The sequence below is a fragment of the Dermacentor silvarum genome, chromosome 1, assembly GCF_013339745.2.
Source record: "Dermacentor silvarum isolate Dsil-2018 chromosome 1, BIME_Dsil_1.4, whole genome shotgun sequence".
Classification (NCBI taxonomy): Eukaryota; Metazoa; Arthropoda; class Arachnida; order Ixodida; family Ixodidae; genus Dermacentor; species Dermacentor silvarum.
The window spans coordinates 320502427-320521494 of NC_051154.1; the positions used below are offsets into that span (position 1 = coordinate 320502427).

At 47.3% G+C, this 19068-nt stretch overlaps 1 protein-coding gene across 1 annotated transcript in view; it reads right to left on the reverse strand.

Moving 5' to 3' along the window:
• LOC119437320 (cytochrome P450 3A6-like) overlaps nucleotides 1-19068 on the reverse strand; it is a 134707-nt gene that overhangs the window by 72961 nt on the left and 42678 nt on the right. The window contains exon 4 of the mRNA XM_037704374.2: nucleotides 470-566. Coding sequence (XP_037560302.1) covers nucleotides 470-566 — 97 coding nt within the window. The remainder of the gene's footprint in view (nucleotides 1-469; nucleotides 567-19068) is intronic.

Sequence of the window (19068 nt, forward strand, 5' to 3'; positions counted from 1 at the left end):
CAGCACTTGTTGACGTGAGTTGAGTGAACTCAAATTTATATTATTCGGGTTCTGTAATGCGAGTCTATTGTATGGACTGTGGGCATAACACATTAACCAGAGGATCTGGTCATTGCTTTTTCTTTTGTTCCCGCCTAACAAGGAAACTTCCGAACACACTCATTAAATTGAATTACGTACTGCATGTGATCATTCGAAGTTCAAGACTTGTTTATTATGCTCCTTTTGTTAAATTTTGCGTATCCTTCACATGCACGTAAAAACTGTCATCTCTCATACATTTTGGTCTTTCTTTCATTACGCTGGTGCAAGAAAATGTCACACTGACCTAGCCATTTACTACTACTAACTACTGTACTGGCCGACTCCCCCACCTGCTGAAAGAACGTGTCATGCAATTGAAGGCAGGCAATACAGCAAAACAAAATTCCGCTCGATGCATGGTATAAGTAGAAACGCATGTACTCACCCCGCGACCTTGAAACTTGCTGAACTCCTTGAAGAAGACTTCGTTTATAATTTCCGGGTCTTTTACTACCATGAACGGGGTATCACCTAGAAAAAATCTAGTCGGAGAAGCAGAATCTTAGCTCCTCGGAGTGGTCATGTTTGATAAAAAGGAAAGGCTGGAGTGCAAGAGCAGAATGGAAGCACCACCCAAATTGGGGAGAAGAGAAGCAAAATTCATCGACGGATTACGATACTCCCCAATGGGAAATTGGAGCGCAGCTCTATACGCTTTATACGCTCTATACGCTTTATTATATATAGCTCTATATGCTTTATTTCGCCATATATTGGCTGGCCTGGACAATCTCTCTCGTGCGGCACGTTGCAAATGGAGCGAAGTGTGGCTCGACGGCATCGCTCATCGGAAGATCGCAAGAGGAAGCGCGTGGGTGACGCGTGGCCGCGATTCAGAGCAGCCGCCGCAGACAACCTCCGCTCATGCAGCGCTTTGTTTCCATGCATAAGACGCGCGCTACACTGGCGCTATCTCGTAGCCTTCGTCGCCGCAATGCCCCACGTGCGCCGCACTACCCTCTTATGGTATCTTCGACTGGTCGCCTCGGAGCGCTCTAGATTGCTCTCACGAGCGGCGTTGTCTTCGGCTGGTTGAAAGAGGGTGTGCGCCTTGCGTTCGGCTGGTTCTTTTCGATCGCTCTCCTCCCGCGTCGAGCGCTCTGAGGCGCTCCGCGCCCTGTCGTCGGAGCAGTCGTCGAGATGAGAGCGTTTCCAGCAACGTCATCACAGCACAGCGTCGCCGTTCTTGGCGACGGTCCACCGTAGCTTAGGCAACCTAGGCCACAGCATGCTGGCGGATCAACGAACGGTCGTCCCGCCGGCTCATCCGCCGGTTTAGCTTTAGATAGGCGAAACATCGGACGTTAGCAGTAGTCAGGTGGTTTCGCATCTGCCATTTCCTCCTCCGAGAGCGACTCACACGTTCGGCTTGCGCGCTTGTCCTCTACCTCCGAGTTCGGGGAACGCCGGATCTGCACGACTCTGCTTCGGGGGATGGATGCGACCAGTCGAAGATACCATTAGTCAAGTAGCGTATAACGTCCGGCACATATGCGGTATATTTTCGTTCCAGCGTAAAATGATGTATATAGGCGGACTTTCAAGTAATATTATGCGTGACAATAGCTGCGGCGGCAGGCTAAGCCCGCTTTAGGGTACGACCACGCTAGCGGCAGAAAACGCGCGCGTCATGCCGCGGGCGGCAAGTTGCCGCGCGTCAGCGTTTTGCCGCGTAGCCACCGTGGCAAGCGCGTTTCGCCGCGCGGCAGCGTGATGAGATCTCCCGCGCTCTCCGAACGCGCGAGCAACACTGCGAGCGCTCGTTGTTTCATGCGGGAGACGACGATCGTCGATTGCAAACCCGGCGCGCACCGGAGGCGGTCTGGTTGTGATGGCTCCGTTACGTCACCCTCGTCGCTCTTGATTGGTTCTTCATCTAGCGGCACGCGGCACTTGCCGCAGAAATGGGTCTCGAACCCATTTCGCGGGGCATGCCGCAAAATCCCCGATTCCTGCCACTTCTGCCGCGCGCGGCATGACGCGTTGCCGCCCGTCCTGCCGCGGGCAGCAAGTTGTCGCGCGTCAGCGCTTTGCCGCGAGGCCACCGTGGCAAGCGCGTCTCGCCCCGCGGCAGCGCGATAAGATCTCGCGCGCTCTCGGAACACTGAATCACCGTGAGCAGAAAAGGTACGATCGGACAGCGTCCTCAAATCGCTCGGTGGAACCTCGAGAGATGACGATCGTCGATTGGAAAGCCGGCGCGGAGCGGCGGCGGTCAGGCTGCCATGGCTCCCTGACGTCACCGTCATCGCTCTTGATTGGTTCTTCATCGCGCGGCACGCGGCATTTGCCGCAGAAATGGGTCTCGAACCCATATCGCGCGGCACGCCGCAAAACCCCCGATTCCTGCCGCTTTTGCAGCGCGCGGCATGACGCGTTGCCGCGCGTTCTTGACGCGCGTTTTTGCCGCGGGTTTTTGCCGCTCGCGTGGCCGTACCCTTATGGCACGTACACACTAGCGGCAAAACGCGCGCGGTGCTCCGCCGGCGGCAAAACGCAGCAGCGGCAGGGCGGCCACACCAACCGGCGGCGCGCCGCTGCGGCAATCACGTGACAGACTAGACTCCTCTCCCCTTCTCGAACTATCCGGGAGCTCACGCTTGCAGATGATAGTGCGAAACGAGAAACAAGCGGTCGGGCGGGTCCGCATGGCACCAGTTTCCCGCGCGCACGTCACGGAAGCGGGCCGCTCTCATTGGTCTCCTTCATCCGCGGCACGCGGCAAACCGCAAAAAATCGGTCCAGGAGCGATCCCTGCCGCGGCAACAAAAACCCGTTTCGCGGCTGCTTTCGCGGCGCGCGTCTTGCCGCCGGCGGCGCGCCGCCTGCGTTTTTCCGCTAGTGTGTACGTGGCACTATGCGGCCGTGAGCGGACGCAACGTTTATATGCAGCCCTGCAAATTTGTCGCGCTTCTTGCGCGCCAAAGTGTTGAGAGAGCGTTACAAAGCAAAAGCTGCAAGGAGCAGGGAGGGATATGCTTTGAGGAAGAAAGAAAATTGAAAGGCAGAAGCAGAGAACGAAGAGAAAGAAGTCGACGCCTCAGCGTTGCTTTGATGGCGGAAGAGGAGGAAATGCTGCGCGGGCCGGCATCCTCCATGGCCGGCCGCGAAGGAGCGAGAACAGGGCGGATGAGACGATTGTTTTCGGCAGTAATTATTGTCATATCTTTGTACCGGCGACGTTATGCGACTGTGTTCGTCGCATAAGGGGTATAAAGGGAATGAAAGGAAACAGGAGAGCCGAGATTTAAAATAGAAAGGAAGAGAATGTGTGCACATCAATGCGATGCCGTGCACTACAGCAACAATCCACATGTCAAGTAGCAGGGCAATGCAAGGGTGTTGAACACAGTCTGACCAATACTTCTGTCCCGCAACAAGGGGCAATTAAGCGCAGTCAAGTGTGGTTTTCTAGCCACACCACAATGAGGGCAGTCAAATAAAAGACATTGGATCGTTATCTCGCAGCCTCAGAAGTTTACGGTTAAAATTGAGGTCTGTTTTGTGCAAGATCACTACTATGTTGGCCTCGAACAACTATTGAACAAAACATAGCCCTAACATGCCAAGGTGAAGCATTTTTTCTAATTGTCTAACATTGAGTGGAATATTATTTTTCATTCCAGGTACGAGGGTCACCTGGAGGCCCAGGAGTCATTAGGACAAATAACTGTGAACATATATGAATGATATCTAATGTTTTTGTGATGACGGAACAATTATGTCAAAAGAAAACACGTATTTAAAAATGCTGTTTTCCCTTGTTAGCAATGTATACATAAAGAACTTCACTTGGATCTCTCTGCATTCGCCCAACCACTGCGGTAGTTATACGGACTGTTCTCCGGAGGGCAAAAGAGTTCTTCAATTCAAATAGGCACGGAGGTGTGTTCGAAAAGAAACCAAACTTATTGTACAACATTTTAAGCTCTGTCCCCCTCAAAGTAGTCCCCTCTTTTGGCAATACATTATTCCTATTATCTCATCCATTTTTGGAAAGCCTCCTGGAACGCTTTTTCTGGGATGGCGCATAGGTTTCGTGTCGCCTTCTCTTGAAATTTCTTTTATGGCTTGAAAAGACGTGCTTTCAACCTTGTTTTAAGTTCAGGAAACAGGAAAAAGGCTTCTGGGGCTAGGTCTTGAAAGTACGGTGGATGAGGCATAACGAAATTGTGATGTTTTGCTAGATAGCTGCAGACAAAGAGCGACGCGTGACCTGGCACATTGTCACGTTGCAACAATTAAGTCTGGGTTTCCCCCAATTCAGGCTTCCTACTGCATACATCATCCCGCAAACGCGCTAGAATTCCTTGGTAGACTGCCTTGTTTACCATCTGACCACGTGGTACAAATTCCTGATGGACTATGTCTTTCCAGTCAGAAAACACCACCATTACCTTGATTTTTTCGCTGACTAATGCGTGCTTTCTTGGACGAGAAGACTGTTCGCCCACCCACTGCGACGACTGCACTTTTGTTTCAATATCAGAGACATAAACGCATGTATCATTGCCTGTTGTGATGTTACAGAAGTTTTCATTATCATTGCCAGTGGCATGCAGTTCCTGGCTTATTTCAACACAGGGGTTTCTGATCGACACTCAACAAACGCGGCACGAATTTTGCACTGACCCGACGCATCTCAAGTTTGTCATTCACAATAGGATGCCATGATCCTATGCTGATGCCCACTTCGTCAGCTATTTCTCGAACAGTTAAACGACGATTTCCGCGAATTACAGCGCGCACTCTCTTGACATGGTCATCATCTGTTGATGTGGAAGATCGTCGTCCAGGCTTGGGATCGTCACCAACCGACATTCTGCCTTGTTCAAGATGCTCAAACCACTCATAGCACTGAGTGCGACTCATACAGTTTTCACCGTATGCATGGTTAAGCAACTGAAATGTCTCTGAAAGTTTTTCCAAGTTTAATTGTAGCAAAATTTCACACACACACGTTGTTCTTTAACCTATTTCGTTGTTACACTGGCACTAATCCAGCAAACAGCTTGTGCACGTGCTCACTTCTTTGTAGCTCACCAACTAGCGGTCAGAGCGATACGCGGCAAATCGAACTTTGTTGCCTAAACCCGCTGCTACATGCGTTCGGTAGCCGCAGCGTGCTCTCTGCCGGTTGGCGTGCCATTTCAAAAGTTTGCTTTCTTTTTGAACACACCTCGTACATTTTCAAGCAGCGCTTTCATTCTTTCTTTTTTTTTCATCCTAGTCATGGATAGCTATTTTTTTCTTTAAAGCTGCGAACACTTAGCTGTCTAAATTCCTCATTAGATAACTTATCTATAGAAAATGTGACCTTACAGTAAGTTTAGTACATAAGTGTGTTCTGTTCCTCATGTTGTACTTATCTCATATTTTACGTAGTTTTGGTTATAAACAAAACTTTTTTTAATGAACGAGAAAATGGCGAACTGAGAGGCCCAACTCTTTTTGGTCGCAACTGCATGAAGTTCACGCAAGTTAATGTGTTATGCTTGTTTCACATTTTAAAAGCTGCAGGCACTAACACTGCCTATCTGCTTTTTTATTTCCTGTTGCAGTTTGCCTTTTACTTGTTGGTGTCAGAGCTTGATATATAAGTCCCCATTCTGGGTAAAAAACCTACAGTGAATCTATGGTGGGCACTTGTCACTTTGTTGTACTGTAAATAAATCATTCTCCTTTGAAAAATATGATCTTTGTCTGTGTCTGCATGAACGCGTCTGCATGAATGTACAGCATGCTTTCAGATGGCGTACACAGATGAAGTGGCCATTCCGCAAAAGCATACTTAACGTGGTAGGAGAAAAATATGTGCTTTTAATAACTGTGCATATAGGGCATAGTTGATACAACGAAGGTAGAAGCACTCAACTAATGTACGCGATACCTAAATCCGAATTCAATCTCTCGTTCGAGATAATTAGGTATGCTAGCGTGCAGTCCATTTCACCTGCTTGCAACCACTTCATGGCACACCTTCCTTTGCCGGACACAGCACAATAGCGCGTACCCGCTTAATACAGCGCGTGCACTTTATTACAGTCTGCACGGTGCTTTCTTTTCCTTTTTTGAGATAATTAAAAGTAATTTGTGCATGAATGCGGCTTGTCTTGCGCACGGTGATCCATTTGCATTCCAGATAGCAGAGAGTGCTCATTGTGGTGGTGCTGATCATATAAATATATCGCAAGATACAATGGGCAAATCGCACTTAGTCCACGTTCATTTTGCGTCGAAGCCATCGACTTGAAATGGTAGTAATGGAGCTGTTGTAAGCTTCGACACGCCGGCAAAATCCCTGCCTTGTTATACGAAATTTCAAACAATCGATTCGTTCTTTCAAAGACAGTCGCCGCAGTAGCAAAGTGACTTTAGCAATTCGGCCGCACCTGTCGCATTCCGACGGAAATGCAAAAACGCTTGTGTCGCTCTTTCGGTGCGCGTTAAATAAGTCCAGGGGGCCACAATTAATCCTAGCTCTCCATCACTGCGTCCCTCGTAATCCACAGCAGTTTCGGGAAGCTAAGCCCCATAATATAAATTCTTTAGGCACGCCTCAATTTCTTTTCTCACTTCGTTCCTTTAAGCTCGACGGCACTGCAGGTATGGGCACGGTAGCCAGTTGCAACGTCGCGTGCATGCGCCTGGCAAGTGAAGAGGTGAAAACAAGCTAGCGTGTGCAAAGCAGTGAAGCTTCCGATATTTGCAATTCTGTTAAGGTAAGCTCACGGGCGGAGATACAGACGCGCCTTGCTGCTTCAAAATACTGAATGATTAACTACAACGGAGCAGCATAATAGGATCGGTTCGAGAGCATTCTTCGTGATACTCACAAAAGCTATATATGTCAGTCTTAAGGACAGGGCATACCTGTTGAGGGTTGAGGCCAGCGCAGGTGAATGGAAATATTTGTTGGTTCAACAAACTTAATTAGACGGGCCGGCAAAATACCGCCTGCTTATTCGACGTCTCAGAATATCGGAGCCGTATTGCCGTTATACCGTCGAGGCAGCGCAACAGCGCGGGTCAGTTATAACTGAACCTTCTGAACGAGGTTGAAAGTTTCTCAAAGCCGAGTTCCCGGTTAAACAGCGACTGCAGCCGCAGCATAGCGAATAAAGAGAAAACATTGAAGAACAACATTTGCCTGACGAAGCAGTTTTTCTTTTCGTGCAGCTCCCAAGCTCCGTAATCCTACCCCGTTTAGCCTTTCCACCCCACAAGACAGCTGTTGAAAGCGGTGTTCGTATACAGCTACTCATTTAAATGCATCTACTATCACCAACCACCTAAGCATCGGTAACAGCTACACAAACTATATGTATACCACGGACGATCGCCGATGGTGAATGATCAACATAAAACGACAGCCTCGGAAGCACAAATGAATCTACAAATCGCTATGCGAGTCCTGCGTGACAGCGTAGTGATGTGGAGCCGTGGTTAGCTTGTTTGGTTCTCACGCGGTGTACCCGGGTTCGATTCCCAGTGTTCCCATGTTTGTGTGATGTGTGTTATCAATTTCCTATAACGTGGTTCTATGCTATGTGTAGGAAACAGCGCGCAAAACCGGTCTGGACGCCACCTGTGTAAATAAATAGTTCTTTTAGTAAAAAATACCCATTGGGCCGCATAATTTTGAGCCGCATAAGATTTGAGCCCCTTAGTAAGGAGGGCGGATTTGATCTGAAATACCGCATAAAAATGTAGGGTTACGCGTGACGTGCAGCAAGCGGCCCTACTATGAGCCATTTAAATGCGGGCCGCATATACAAGAGCCGCATAAAATAGGCCGCTTACAGTAAGCCATTTATAAGCGTCGAAAGTTTGACCTACTTTCCGCCCTATATGCGTTGTTTTAAGCAGGTATTTGCTAAGAGTGTACGCTTTTCTTGTCGCGCTTTCACCATACCCTCCTGCGCCTTCTGCCTCATGATTCCGTTGCACCCTCCTCTTCGCGCTCTCTTCTCTCTCGGCGCTTTTTTCATGCCCCGCAATGCTCCGCCTTCGCTCTCCTCTTTCGCTGTGCTCGTTCGCTCGACTACGAGGTAGAACGCCAACGCTCGCCACAGGAACGGGCGTTTAGAAGCTGCACTCTAAAAATAGTCTGTGACTTACGGAGCGCCCAGATGACGATTTCTGTCCTCCGTTTCATGTGCGCTCCTTGAGTAAAATATTAATCGTCATCATCTAGCCGAAATATTGACCCTGCTGAAGTTCTCTTCCTAAAGAAAATGTTTTAAAAAAGAGTTCAAGGATAACACTATAAAAACAGCCAGTTATCAACTCATTTTACCTCAGTTTGGAATCATAATGTCCCGTTGTAGGGGGTGATAAGGGAAATGCTTTGGAAATTTCTTAAAAAAGAGTCAACAAGTTTCTTTAGCGATTTCTTCAGTGTGGTCTTTCAGGACACCGGGCAGATTGAAATACATCAAAGTATACTAATCAAACAGGTAATATTGTCACCCAACTAGTACAGCTAAAATAGTTGACCAGCGAAAGATTGGCAAAAAAAACTTCTGCCTTGAGCAATGTTGTTGTTGTTGTTGCCTCAAAAACATGGCTTTAGCAATGGCTGGTCCTCGGAGAGCGCGCGCGCAACCACGAACTTCATCATTCTCGCCTCAAGGGCCCAGAGCCATCACTTGCCAACTTATTTCGCGTCAATAATAGGAATTACATCAATTACATATTTAACCAAAACAGGCAGACGACCTATACTAAAGCTAAATTCACACGATGCACGGATGGCGGATTCGGCCCGCATGACGAGTACCACGTCGCTCAACTCCGAAAAATCACGCTGCTAGCAGCTCGTCTGCGCGGTCGTTGTGTAATGCATGATTCGGCGGGACTAAACGACGTGATGGTTGTGCGTAGAATTTGGTCCGTCGTGTAAATTCAGCCTAATACGAAACATCAAGCCTTTGATCTTAAGGGTTTCCAATCGCTTCACTAGTTGCAAAAAAACTGATATTGCTAATTTTCGCGGAGTATGGGATTCCGGCGGATTTTACCCACCTTACTGGCTCTGCGAGGCTACAGAGCGCAGCTGGCGGCGGCATAGCAGACGCCCATGAGTGATGTCATAATTTCCGCCTCAATGTCCGGCGTGTATGAAGTGGAAGAGATCACTGCTTAATATAAACGTTCGCTTATGCTTAATATCTCATTACATGCTTATCAACCTGTAAAGATGGACAGGAAATATGGCTGGATGTTTCCGTTCAGTGAGCGAGAAGTTGTAGTAGCATAGCCATGTTATCACTAGTCGGTGTTTTAGAGAGGATGACAACGTGGCGAACCTTTCAGACCTCGACATGGACGAAGGTGGATTCCGAATTGTGCGCCATCGTAAAGACAGGGCGAAGGGCATTCCAGTGTTAATCACTGCAGCATCCGAAAGAGCTGATTTAAGGCAAGTGAACCCTATTCTCCTGTATTCTGAGCTTGAAACGATTCTCGGTAGAGCACCAGTGAAGAGTCACTTCACAGCACAGGGAGCATTGCTCTTAGATGTTGAGACAGAAGGACAAGCCAACATCCTTCTAGAGACCAAGAATATCGGCGGCATAGCCATATCTGCCCGTGTCCCACACAGTTATATGAAAAACATGTGCATTGTTAGAGGAGTCCCAAAATGGTACTCGGATGAAGAGCTGCTCACCTTCCTGAGACCTCAGGGAGTATTTCATGCAAGAAGAATCATCCGTCGGGTCCAAACCTCGTCATCTGAATGGGAGTCAAGGCGCACTAACTCGGTGGTTCTCACATTTGCTCCAAATTCTGAACGCCCGGAGAAGATCAACCTTGGTTTCACCAGACACGAGCTTATCGACTACGTGGAGACACCACCACGCTGTTTTAAGTGTCAGCGCTTCGGACATATCGCTAAGTACTGTCGGGGGGAACAGAGGTGCAAGCGCTGTGGGGGACCTCATGATTTTAAGACGTGTGCTAGTAAAGAAAACTCTGTGTGTGCAAACTGCAGCGGCGACCATCCTGCTAGCTACGGTCGTTGTCCTGCGCGGACAGCTGCTCAACGAAGGAACAAGATGTTTGTTTTGGGTCCAAAGAATGCAAGCGCACCATCGAACACGAAGAAGACACTCAGCGCGCCACAACTAACTGGTTTGGAAAGAGAGTACGCTTCTCATTTACCGCGTCTCACACCGATAAACGAAGTTATTGAGCCAACGCAAACGGTCACCGCCGCTGAGAAACCTGTTGCAAAAGAGTCCGAAAAGCGCACCTATGCGGCCGCAGTGAACCGACTTCAAGCACCACTTGGAAGCAATCAGCTGGAAAACTGCCAGCATGTGATACGCGCTTTGTTCACGGCACTACGTTCCCACGTCGCGAAGATGCCTACGAGTTCAACGAAGGATATGCTGGAAGCAGTGCTGGCTCTTGAGTCAGTAATACTCTGCTCTACTTCCACATACCCTCAGTAGCATAATGGCAATTTCTCGCCCACTTGGTCCACTCCGTCGTCCAAAAGTGCCCCTAATAATGCAATGGAACTGCGCCGGTATTCGACAGCGTCTGTGTGAACTTAGCCTTTTCCTTCGAGACATACCTATGCCAATCCTAGCCCTCTCGGAGGCTGGTCTCCCTAATGGAAGGACGATCCCAGGATACATCAGACATGGAAATCCGAGTATACCGTCATTTGCCAATGGAAGTGCGATGATATACATCAGGCGAGAAATACCTCACGTCGCCTTACCAGTGCAAGACCTTTGTTCTACCTACTTGGAAGTCACCGCTGTGCAAGTGTGCCTAGGAAACCGAAAACTCAGTGTGGTGTCGGTGTATATAAGTCCACGCAGGAAGGTCTCCATGGAGGCGTTTATAAAGGACCTTTGTATTCGTTGCCCCTCTCCTAGAATTATCTGTGGCGATTTTAACGTACATCATTCGCTTTGGGGAGATAAGATTACAGATTTACGAGGCAAGGAACTTGTCGCTGCCGCGGATGCTGCTGACTTATGTATCGCGAACGATGGCAAGCCGACTTTCTTCAGACCACCAGATTCATGGAGTGCCATAGACCTCGTGATCCATTCTACAGACCTCTGCGTATCGTCGACAACGGCCCCAGACAGGATGCACAGCGACCATTTTCCGATCTTCACCAACATCACCGGATTCCACACTGCTGGTCGACAATTCTGTGCTGTGACACGCTGGGACACATACAGAGAAGCGTTGGATGAATCCCCTGGTGAGCTGTTCGCAGATATGCTGCGGAGCAAGAGAGTGGCTACCTCAATGTTGAAACTGCCAGATCATTTCCCTATTCCTGATTTGAAACTAAAGAACCTCTGCGCAGCGCGTAGGAGAGCGGAGCGCAAGCTAATGAGAAAAACGGGAAATACCTCTGCAAAAACGGAATACAACAGGATAAACGCTGTCATCCGTCGTCACACAAAAAGGTTAAGACGAGTTTAGTGGGCTGCTTTCTGTGAGAGCTTATCGGCGTTTACTCCCATGACAAGGATATGGGGAGTAATGAATAGCCTATCCGGAAAGATTCGCCCGCACAGGCCATTCGAAGCACTTGCTTTAAAGCAAGGAAAAGATTTGCAAACCCTTGCAGAAGCTTTTGCAGACGTTTACACATCTGGCAGATCAGCAGGAGTATCGAACCCTATGTTGCCGCAAGCATTCCATACCACGGATGCGCCATTCACTTTCCTTGAGTTGAATTTGGCGCTTAGCAAATTAAGAAGACGCTGTGCTGTGGGTCCCGATTCGATCAGCAATCAGATGCTGACAAATCTGCCATACGATCGAAGACGAGCCCTTCTGGACATATTTAATCACGTCTGGAGCACAGGAGAGATTCCAGAAACGTGGAAGATAGCATGGTTGGTGCCAGTACCCAAGTCCGGAAAGGATCCTGCGAACCTCGCCTCATATCGGCCAGTATCGCTAACATCATGCGTATCAAAGTTGATGGAAAGAGTAGTATGTACGAGGCTAACGTGGTATCTTGAGCAAGGAACTAGACTGCCATCGTGCATGACCGGCTTTCGTCCACGGTTGAGTGCCCAGGACAGTGGCTTGGATTTACTAAGCCATATCGAGCACCATCGCGCAGACGGCCTTTCCACACTCGCCATCTTTATGGACGTTGCCAAGGCATACGACTGTGTGCTTCATACAGGCATCATCAACGGACTCCAAAACATGAGCGTCTCGGGAAATGCTCTTCGATTCGTCCATGAATTTCTCAGAGATCGGTGTGTCCAAGTTAAGCTCGGCAGTATACTGAGTGATAAACGACGAATTTCCCTCGGTGTCCCACAAGGAAGCGTCCTATCTCCCTTGCTTTTTAACGTTGCCATGGCCAGCCTTCCAGATGCACTGAAAGTAGGTCGGACGGCAGTTAAAATGTCTATCTACGCAGATGACATCTGCATTTGGATCTCGGGGTACCAACACAAACGGTTGGCCCGGATAGCCCAGGGCGCAATCACCACCATCGAACGCCACTTATCGACGCTTGGCCTATCTTTATCAGCGGAAAAATCTGCCTTCATGCTTTTCCCGGGAGTGAGACGCAAGTCAACACGCCTGACGCTGAACATCAGAGGGCATTCAATTCGTCGTGCAAATCATGTTCGATTCCTGGGCGTCACCATCGACAGCAAGCTACTATGGGGTCGTGCGGTCGAAAGTGTTGTGGCTGCATCAGTGCAAAGAGTCAACGCACTTCGTCGATTGGCAGGTGTACGTTGGGGAAACAACCCTATGTCCATGCTTAAACTGAACGCTGCACTGATAACAAGCCGCATTCTCTATCAGCTCCCTCTGATATCACCGTCATCGAGCCAATTCGAGCGCTTGGAGGCTGTGCACAGAAAGGGACTTCGCTTGGCGATGGGAGTTCCACAGACTGCTTCAAACAAGAAAGTCACTAATGAGGCAGCGTCTCTTCCACTCCGCCTCTTGGCATCTCAGGCGTTGCTGATGCAGCTATTAAGGCTGGGTGAGTCCCGCGCAGGCACGGCGCTTCTCCGGCGGCTAAGAGCAAGAACTCGCTCACATTTTCATGCGGCGCTGAATACTTTCCGATTTTTAGGATTGCAATGGCCTAAACGAAGTCGCCCTCACCCGCCATGGTCCTTTTCGGACGTTACATGCAGCCTCAGTGTACCCCACCTACCGGCGAAACGCACCATTTCAACTGCAGAAGCAAAGTTTATTTTGCTGGAACACTTGAGCACAGTGTTTCAAAGCCACCTACAAGTGTACACAGATGGTTCGGTGTGCGCACAAACAGATAGCTGCGCAGCGGCTTTCTGCATACCATCCCTTGATGTGTCATGGTCTGGCCGACTGGATCGCGTTGTCTCCTCTACAACAGTAGAAAGCGCCGCAATCACCGCGGCTTTGCGGAAACTACGGGCCTTCTCTGCACGAGATGTCGTGGTGCTGACGGATTCCAAGTCAGCGTTACAGAGATTACATCGTGGCCTACCTTTAGAGAAATTTACAAGGCAATCTCTGGCACTGATTAACGATCTGACAAGCAAAGGATTTAACATAAGATTCCAGTGGATACCATCACACGTAGGAATTGATGGAAACGAGAAAGCTGACGCCCTTGCTCGCCTAGCGCTGACATGTGTCCCAAAAGTGAAAGCTCCAAAAGCTTTTCAGAACCCTAAGGGTGCAATCCGCCTTCACTTTAAGGAGATCCACAAGAATCCCCACGAAGCCTGTGTGACTCATGGATTTACCCGCGAAGAAGCGACGCTTTTATACCGCATCAGAACCGACTGCGCGTACACCCCAGCTTGGTTATTCAAAACTGGGCTTCGCGCATCCCCATTCTGTGCATTCTGTGGTGACATTGGTGACATCGAACATTTCATTTCGATATGCCCGCAGTTTGACACAGAAAGAAAAGCGGTGGTCGACAGCCTACAAAAGAGCGGTCTTACGCACGGTACCTTTGAAGACGTCGTTTTCCCCGGAGGGCCTGCGACAATCAGGAAGAGAGCGCAACGACTGCTGATAGCCTTCCTGCGAGACACGGGGCTCAACGACACCTGGTGACACACCCCTGATCTCAACTCGAAGGAGGATCAGGCGGAACAATTGCCGGCTATGTATGCCAGGCTAACCCCGCCTGCTTCGACACCACCACCACCACCACCACCACCACCTAGAGTACATGCTTAAAATTTACAAAACAACCCCGCCGAGTGCGTCACGCGCTCTTATGAAACTCATATTACGCCACTCATGTAAATTACTGCGTACATCACAGCGGTGGCGAGTGTTTCACGTAGCTTGAACCAAGCTCTAAAGAAGTGGTACATCTTAAGTTAATTACACCAACTTAATATTGTTTGTAGTCATCATGATATTTTGTGAAATGTAATTAAATATGAATCCCTTCGCTGGGTAGTTCTGGGTGATATCAAGCATTAACAGGATGCATGAAAGATATCAGCTTAGTTCTTAGATATAACTTGTACGCATAAGTTATATTTTAAATTATGATACCTCCGCATTATTATACGTATAAAATACGGAAGGCCTGCGCAAAGGAAAGAGATTTCTTGCATGACAATTTTCTCATGAATTCCAACTCACTGCGAAAAACAGGGAATTTCACGGCTGATATGTTGGTACACGCTGCTATCCGAAATGATGCATTGTTGCTAGTACCTCAAGTGACGAGTGATGCTCGTTGTTTCTTAAAGAATGCGGCTAATTTTCCAGGGCAAATTGGTTTGCAGCCCAGGCAAGCAATTCAATATACCGAATAAGACCAGCCGCTCTGTTTAAACAATTCATGGACCATGGTTAGGTACAGCCTACACCAAGAGCTTCCTGTTTAAAATGGGAGGAGCTGACAGCACTAAATGCTGATTTGAAGAGGTTGAAGACATAGAACTTCTTTTACACTGATCTAATATGACAATCCCCGAAACAAGGTTTCCTCCAAGCTATGATTGCTTTATACAGACGCCCGCTAGCCAATAAGAAAACTCTTGGATGCATCACCGTTAGAAAAATTGCAACCCATTGGTGCACAAGCACCCAAGCAACACGTAACGTTGTGTAAACGTTGCCTGATTGTAACAAATGTCAGGCAACGTTAAACAGCCAACCTCAATGTTGAATGTACGTTGCCAGCTGTACGTTCAAGTGATGTCACAAATAAGTGTAACAGCAACATCCCGACACCCACGTTGTGTCAACGTTGAATGTAAACATCAATTTAACGTGTAAATGCTATCAATGCAGCAACGTTACAAAACAGCACGTTCCAAGAACGTTGCCGGATGTCACCAATATTGACATTAATGTGATGCCAGGCTGCTGTAGCATTTCGCAAGTGTACGTTCATGCAATTATAATATATTTTCATTTTCAACGAACACTCATTTTTATCATACAGTGAGGTATGGAGCTGTATAGTGGTTATGCAGTAATTAATATTTTCTAAGGAACACCATGTTAAATTATGTTTATTGTGCTTCTCCACAGATAAGAACTGCTACAAATGATATTAATTAAATGGCAGAAGCATTCACATGATGAAAATGCTAATTGTTGCAACCTATAGTAGACAAAGTTACGCATAAAAGTACTCCCTTCCCGGCCACGGCGGCCGCATTTCGATGGGGGCGAAATGCGAAAATGCCCGCGTACTTAGATTTAGGCGCACGTTAAAGAACCCCAGGTGGTCCAAATTTCTGGAGTCCCCCACTACGGCGTGCCTCATAATCAGAACTGGTTCTGGCACGTAAAACCCCATTATTTTTTTCAAAGTACTCCCTTCTTCTGCACCAAATGCACAAGACCTTGCGACTGCTTGCACACCACATGCCCCTAAAAGTGGAAACATTAAGCAGTCGCCATCATGAATACTGAATGCGCACAAGCCCCATGATACCAGCTGCATAAAAATAACGAACACATGCACACTGCACAGAGGACACACACAGATCATATCTACTTGTCTATATGAAAAACAGTGCATTTTTTCCGTTGCCGTATGGCTTACATCATAGAAATGGCAAGAGAGCAAATGACTATGTTTAATGAGTTTGTTTCATATGCAATACTGTATGACCTTCCCCCCTTTATTTGCTTTAGTTTATGCTGCACTGAATGTAGTGCTATGTTATTATTTTTTCTTTTTTTATTGACACCTTCCGATCTATTTACTCACATGTGAGCGCCCGACGCCCTCTGTTGCCTTTGATGGGTTTTTTGGGCTGGTCAAGTTGCCTGCGCGCAACTTTTTATCCAGAAACCCACCAAGTAATTCTTTTCATGGGAAATAAATTATTATTATTATTATTATTATTATTATTATTATTATTATTATTATTATTATTATTATTATTATAAGCCACTAATCCGGCTGCAAACACATTTCTGCCACACACCACATAGGACACATGCACGCTGCAGAAATTTTTTAAGGAGGAATATTCGCGAGCCGCCCGATAAACACAGACGGCACCCACACAGGAACACAGGAGCGCAGCCCTCTCACATTGAACACACTGACACCAAAGGAAATGCGGAAGATACGAGTGTAACCTGCGCCACACGAGCTATCAACCCTCGTGGATTTGATCCTTTCCAACTGAAACAGTCACAACGCGCACGGAAACATCGCACACTGCACATGTGTACCTCCGACATCGTGTCAACAATTCCTGAGGCTAGAATGTATGTTGACGACATGATAAAGTTATTTAAGACAAAGTGATGGCGTAAGAAAAGTAGGCAGTATCGCGAAACCTCATGGGTTGGCTTCGAGACAGCCCAAACAGTTCAAATCCCGCCACAGGGACGGCTAGATAAGAATAACGTTAGCTAATATCGAAGGCTATGCTTTTGCTCGCTGCAGACGGCGGAAGCAATTCAAAGGTAAAAATACGTGATAGAATTTCTTTCTGTGCTAAACTATAGCGTAACATATAGGTTGTTCTATGATTATTTTGTCTCGCAACATCTATACGTAATAGGGTGCAACCGGGCACAAAATTTAAGCGTGTGAGTGTGCCGGTTAATATTTTTGGAATCACAGAGGCCACAACAGTCTCACAAGTATGCACGCGGTGCTGTTGTTATTCCTCCGTGTTGAATGATGAATGATGAAGCGATTAGCGTGTACGCCTTGACCGAAACGCATGTAAGAGATTTGGAGCAGCCGCCTGTTATTGACAATTTTGTATGGGAAGGGTGCAACAGAATGACCGGGTCAAGGAAAGGCGGAGGCGTAGGCGTACTAATAAGGCGAGGTCTGAAGTGGCGAAGGGTAAACGAGACATGTAAAGAGCATTTATGGATTAGCGGCACATGGCACGGTAAAAAGACGTGGCTGGGAGTAGCTTACCTATGGACAGGTAGTGATAGCGAAGAAAAAATATGGAGTTGGTTGATTGCATTGCAAGCGATATTAATGAGTTCAGTAAATCGGGCCAGGTGATATTAGTGGGGAGATATGAACGCACACATGGACGATTTAGACGGATATACTGATTACAACGGCTCTCTAGTGCTAGATCTGTGTGATGAACAGAACCTTATAGTAGTTAACAGGGAGAATAAGTGTCATGGACAGATAACGTGGCAAAGCGGAAACAGGCAGTCATGTATCGACTACGCCTTAGTCTCGGAAATGGTCTACGAACAACTAGACTAAATGATAATAGACGAAAATAGAAAAAATAGCCTGGGAAGCGATCATAGACGTTTAGCTTTAAAGTTTGGGCGAGATACTAGCGCAGAACATGAACCAATAGCCTCAGAGTTTTTTTTAAAATGAATGACGAGCAAATAACAGAGATCGCAAACAACATAGAGAAGAAAATTGAGGATTTTCCTGCAGCAGTCTGGGAATATAAGAAACTGGTGGACGTTATGCAGCATGAAATAAGGCGGACACGGCAAAACAATTGTTGGATTGTCAAGAGGAAACCACGTAAGTGGTGGAACAAGGAAATAAAGCAAGCTATAGAAGATCGTAAAGAGGCATCTAGGGCTGATCGAGAAGCCAAAAAGTTGGGATTACAAGACGAAGAGGTGCTCCTTAGATGGAATACATAGCGGAAAAGAAAAGTGTTGCGAGTGAGCTCGTGCAAGAGAAAATTAAATGCGCAAGTGAACGTTGGGTGCATAACATTCACAAAAGAGACAAAGGCGCTGCAAAAAGATTCTGGAACCATGTAAAATCACTCGGAGCTCCAACTAAAAACTCGCAACCGGCCATAAGAGATGAAGACGGTAACATCTATGAAGGAGATGTTGCCACGAGGTACATCACAGACGTCATTAGGGACAACTTCGGCACGAGAAAAAGCATAGTTCAGACAATAGATCCAGCAACAGCAGAGAGGCCAGAGAGATCACAATTTAGCATAGAAAGCTTTTATTAGAAAAAGGCAGCAGAAAAAGTCCCCAACAACAGGGCAGCAGGACCCGATAAAATCCCATTACAGCTAATCAAAAACCTCGGACCAAAAAGCAAGGCACTGCTGACTAATGCCATAGAGCAAGTGATTAGAACAAAGAAAATTCCCGTTGGATGGCATGAAGCAAGATGAATCTCATCTACAAAGGCAAAGGAGATAAGGGTCAGACGAGCTCGTACAGGCCAGTTACAGTAACGTCGGTGATATATAGAATGGCAATGCAAGCCATAAAATTAGAACTGTCGAAGTGGGTGGATAAAAACGATGTATTGGGGGAACTACAGAATGGGTTCAGGCCAGGCAGACACTTAGAAGACAATGTTTATACTAACTCAGTGCATAGAGATTTCAGTAGCTCAGAATAGACCTTTAGGGATAGCATTTCTAGATATTAAAGGAGCTTATGACAACGTATACTGGGAATTGTTCTGGGATATTCTTCAATACGAAGGCATAGATGATGATTTTGTGGAGCTGCTGAGGGAGATATATAGAGACAACCAAGTACAAGTGGTATGGT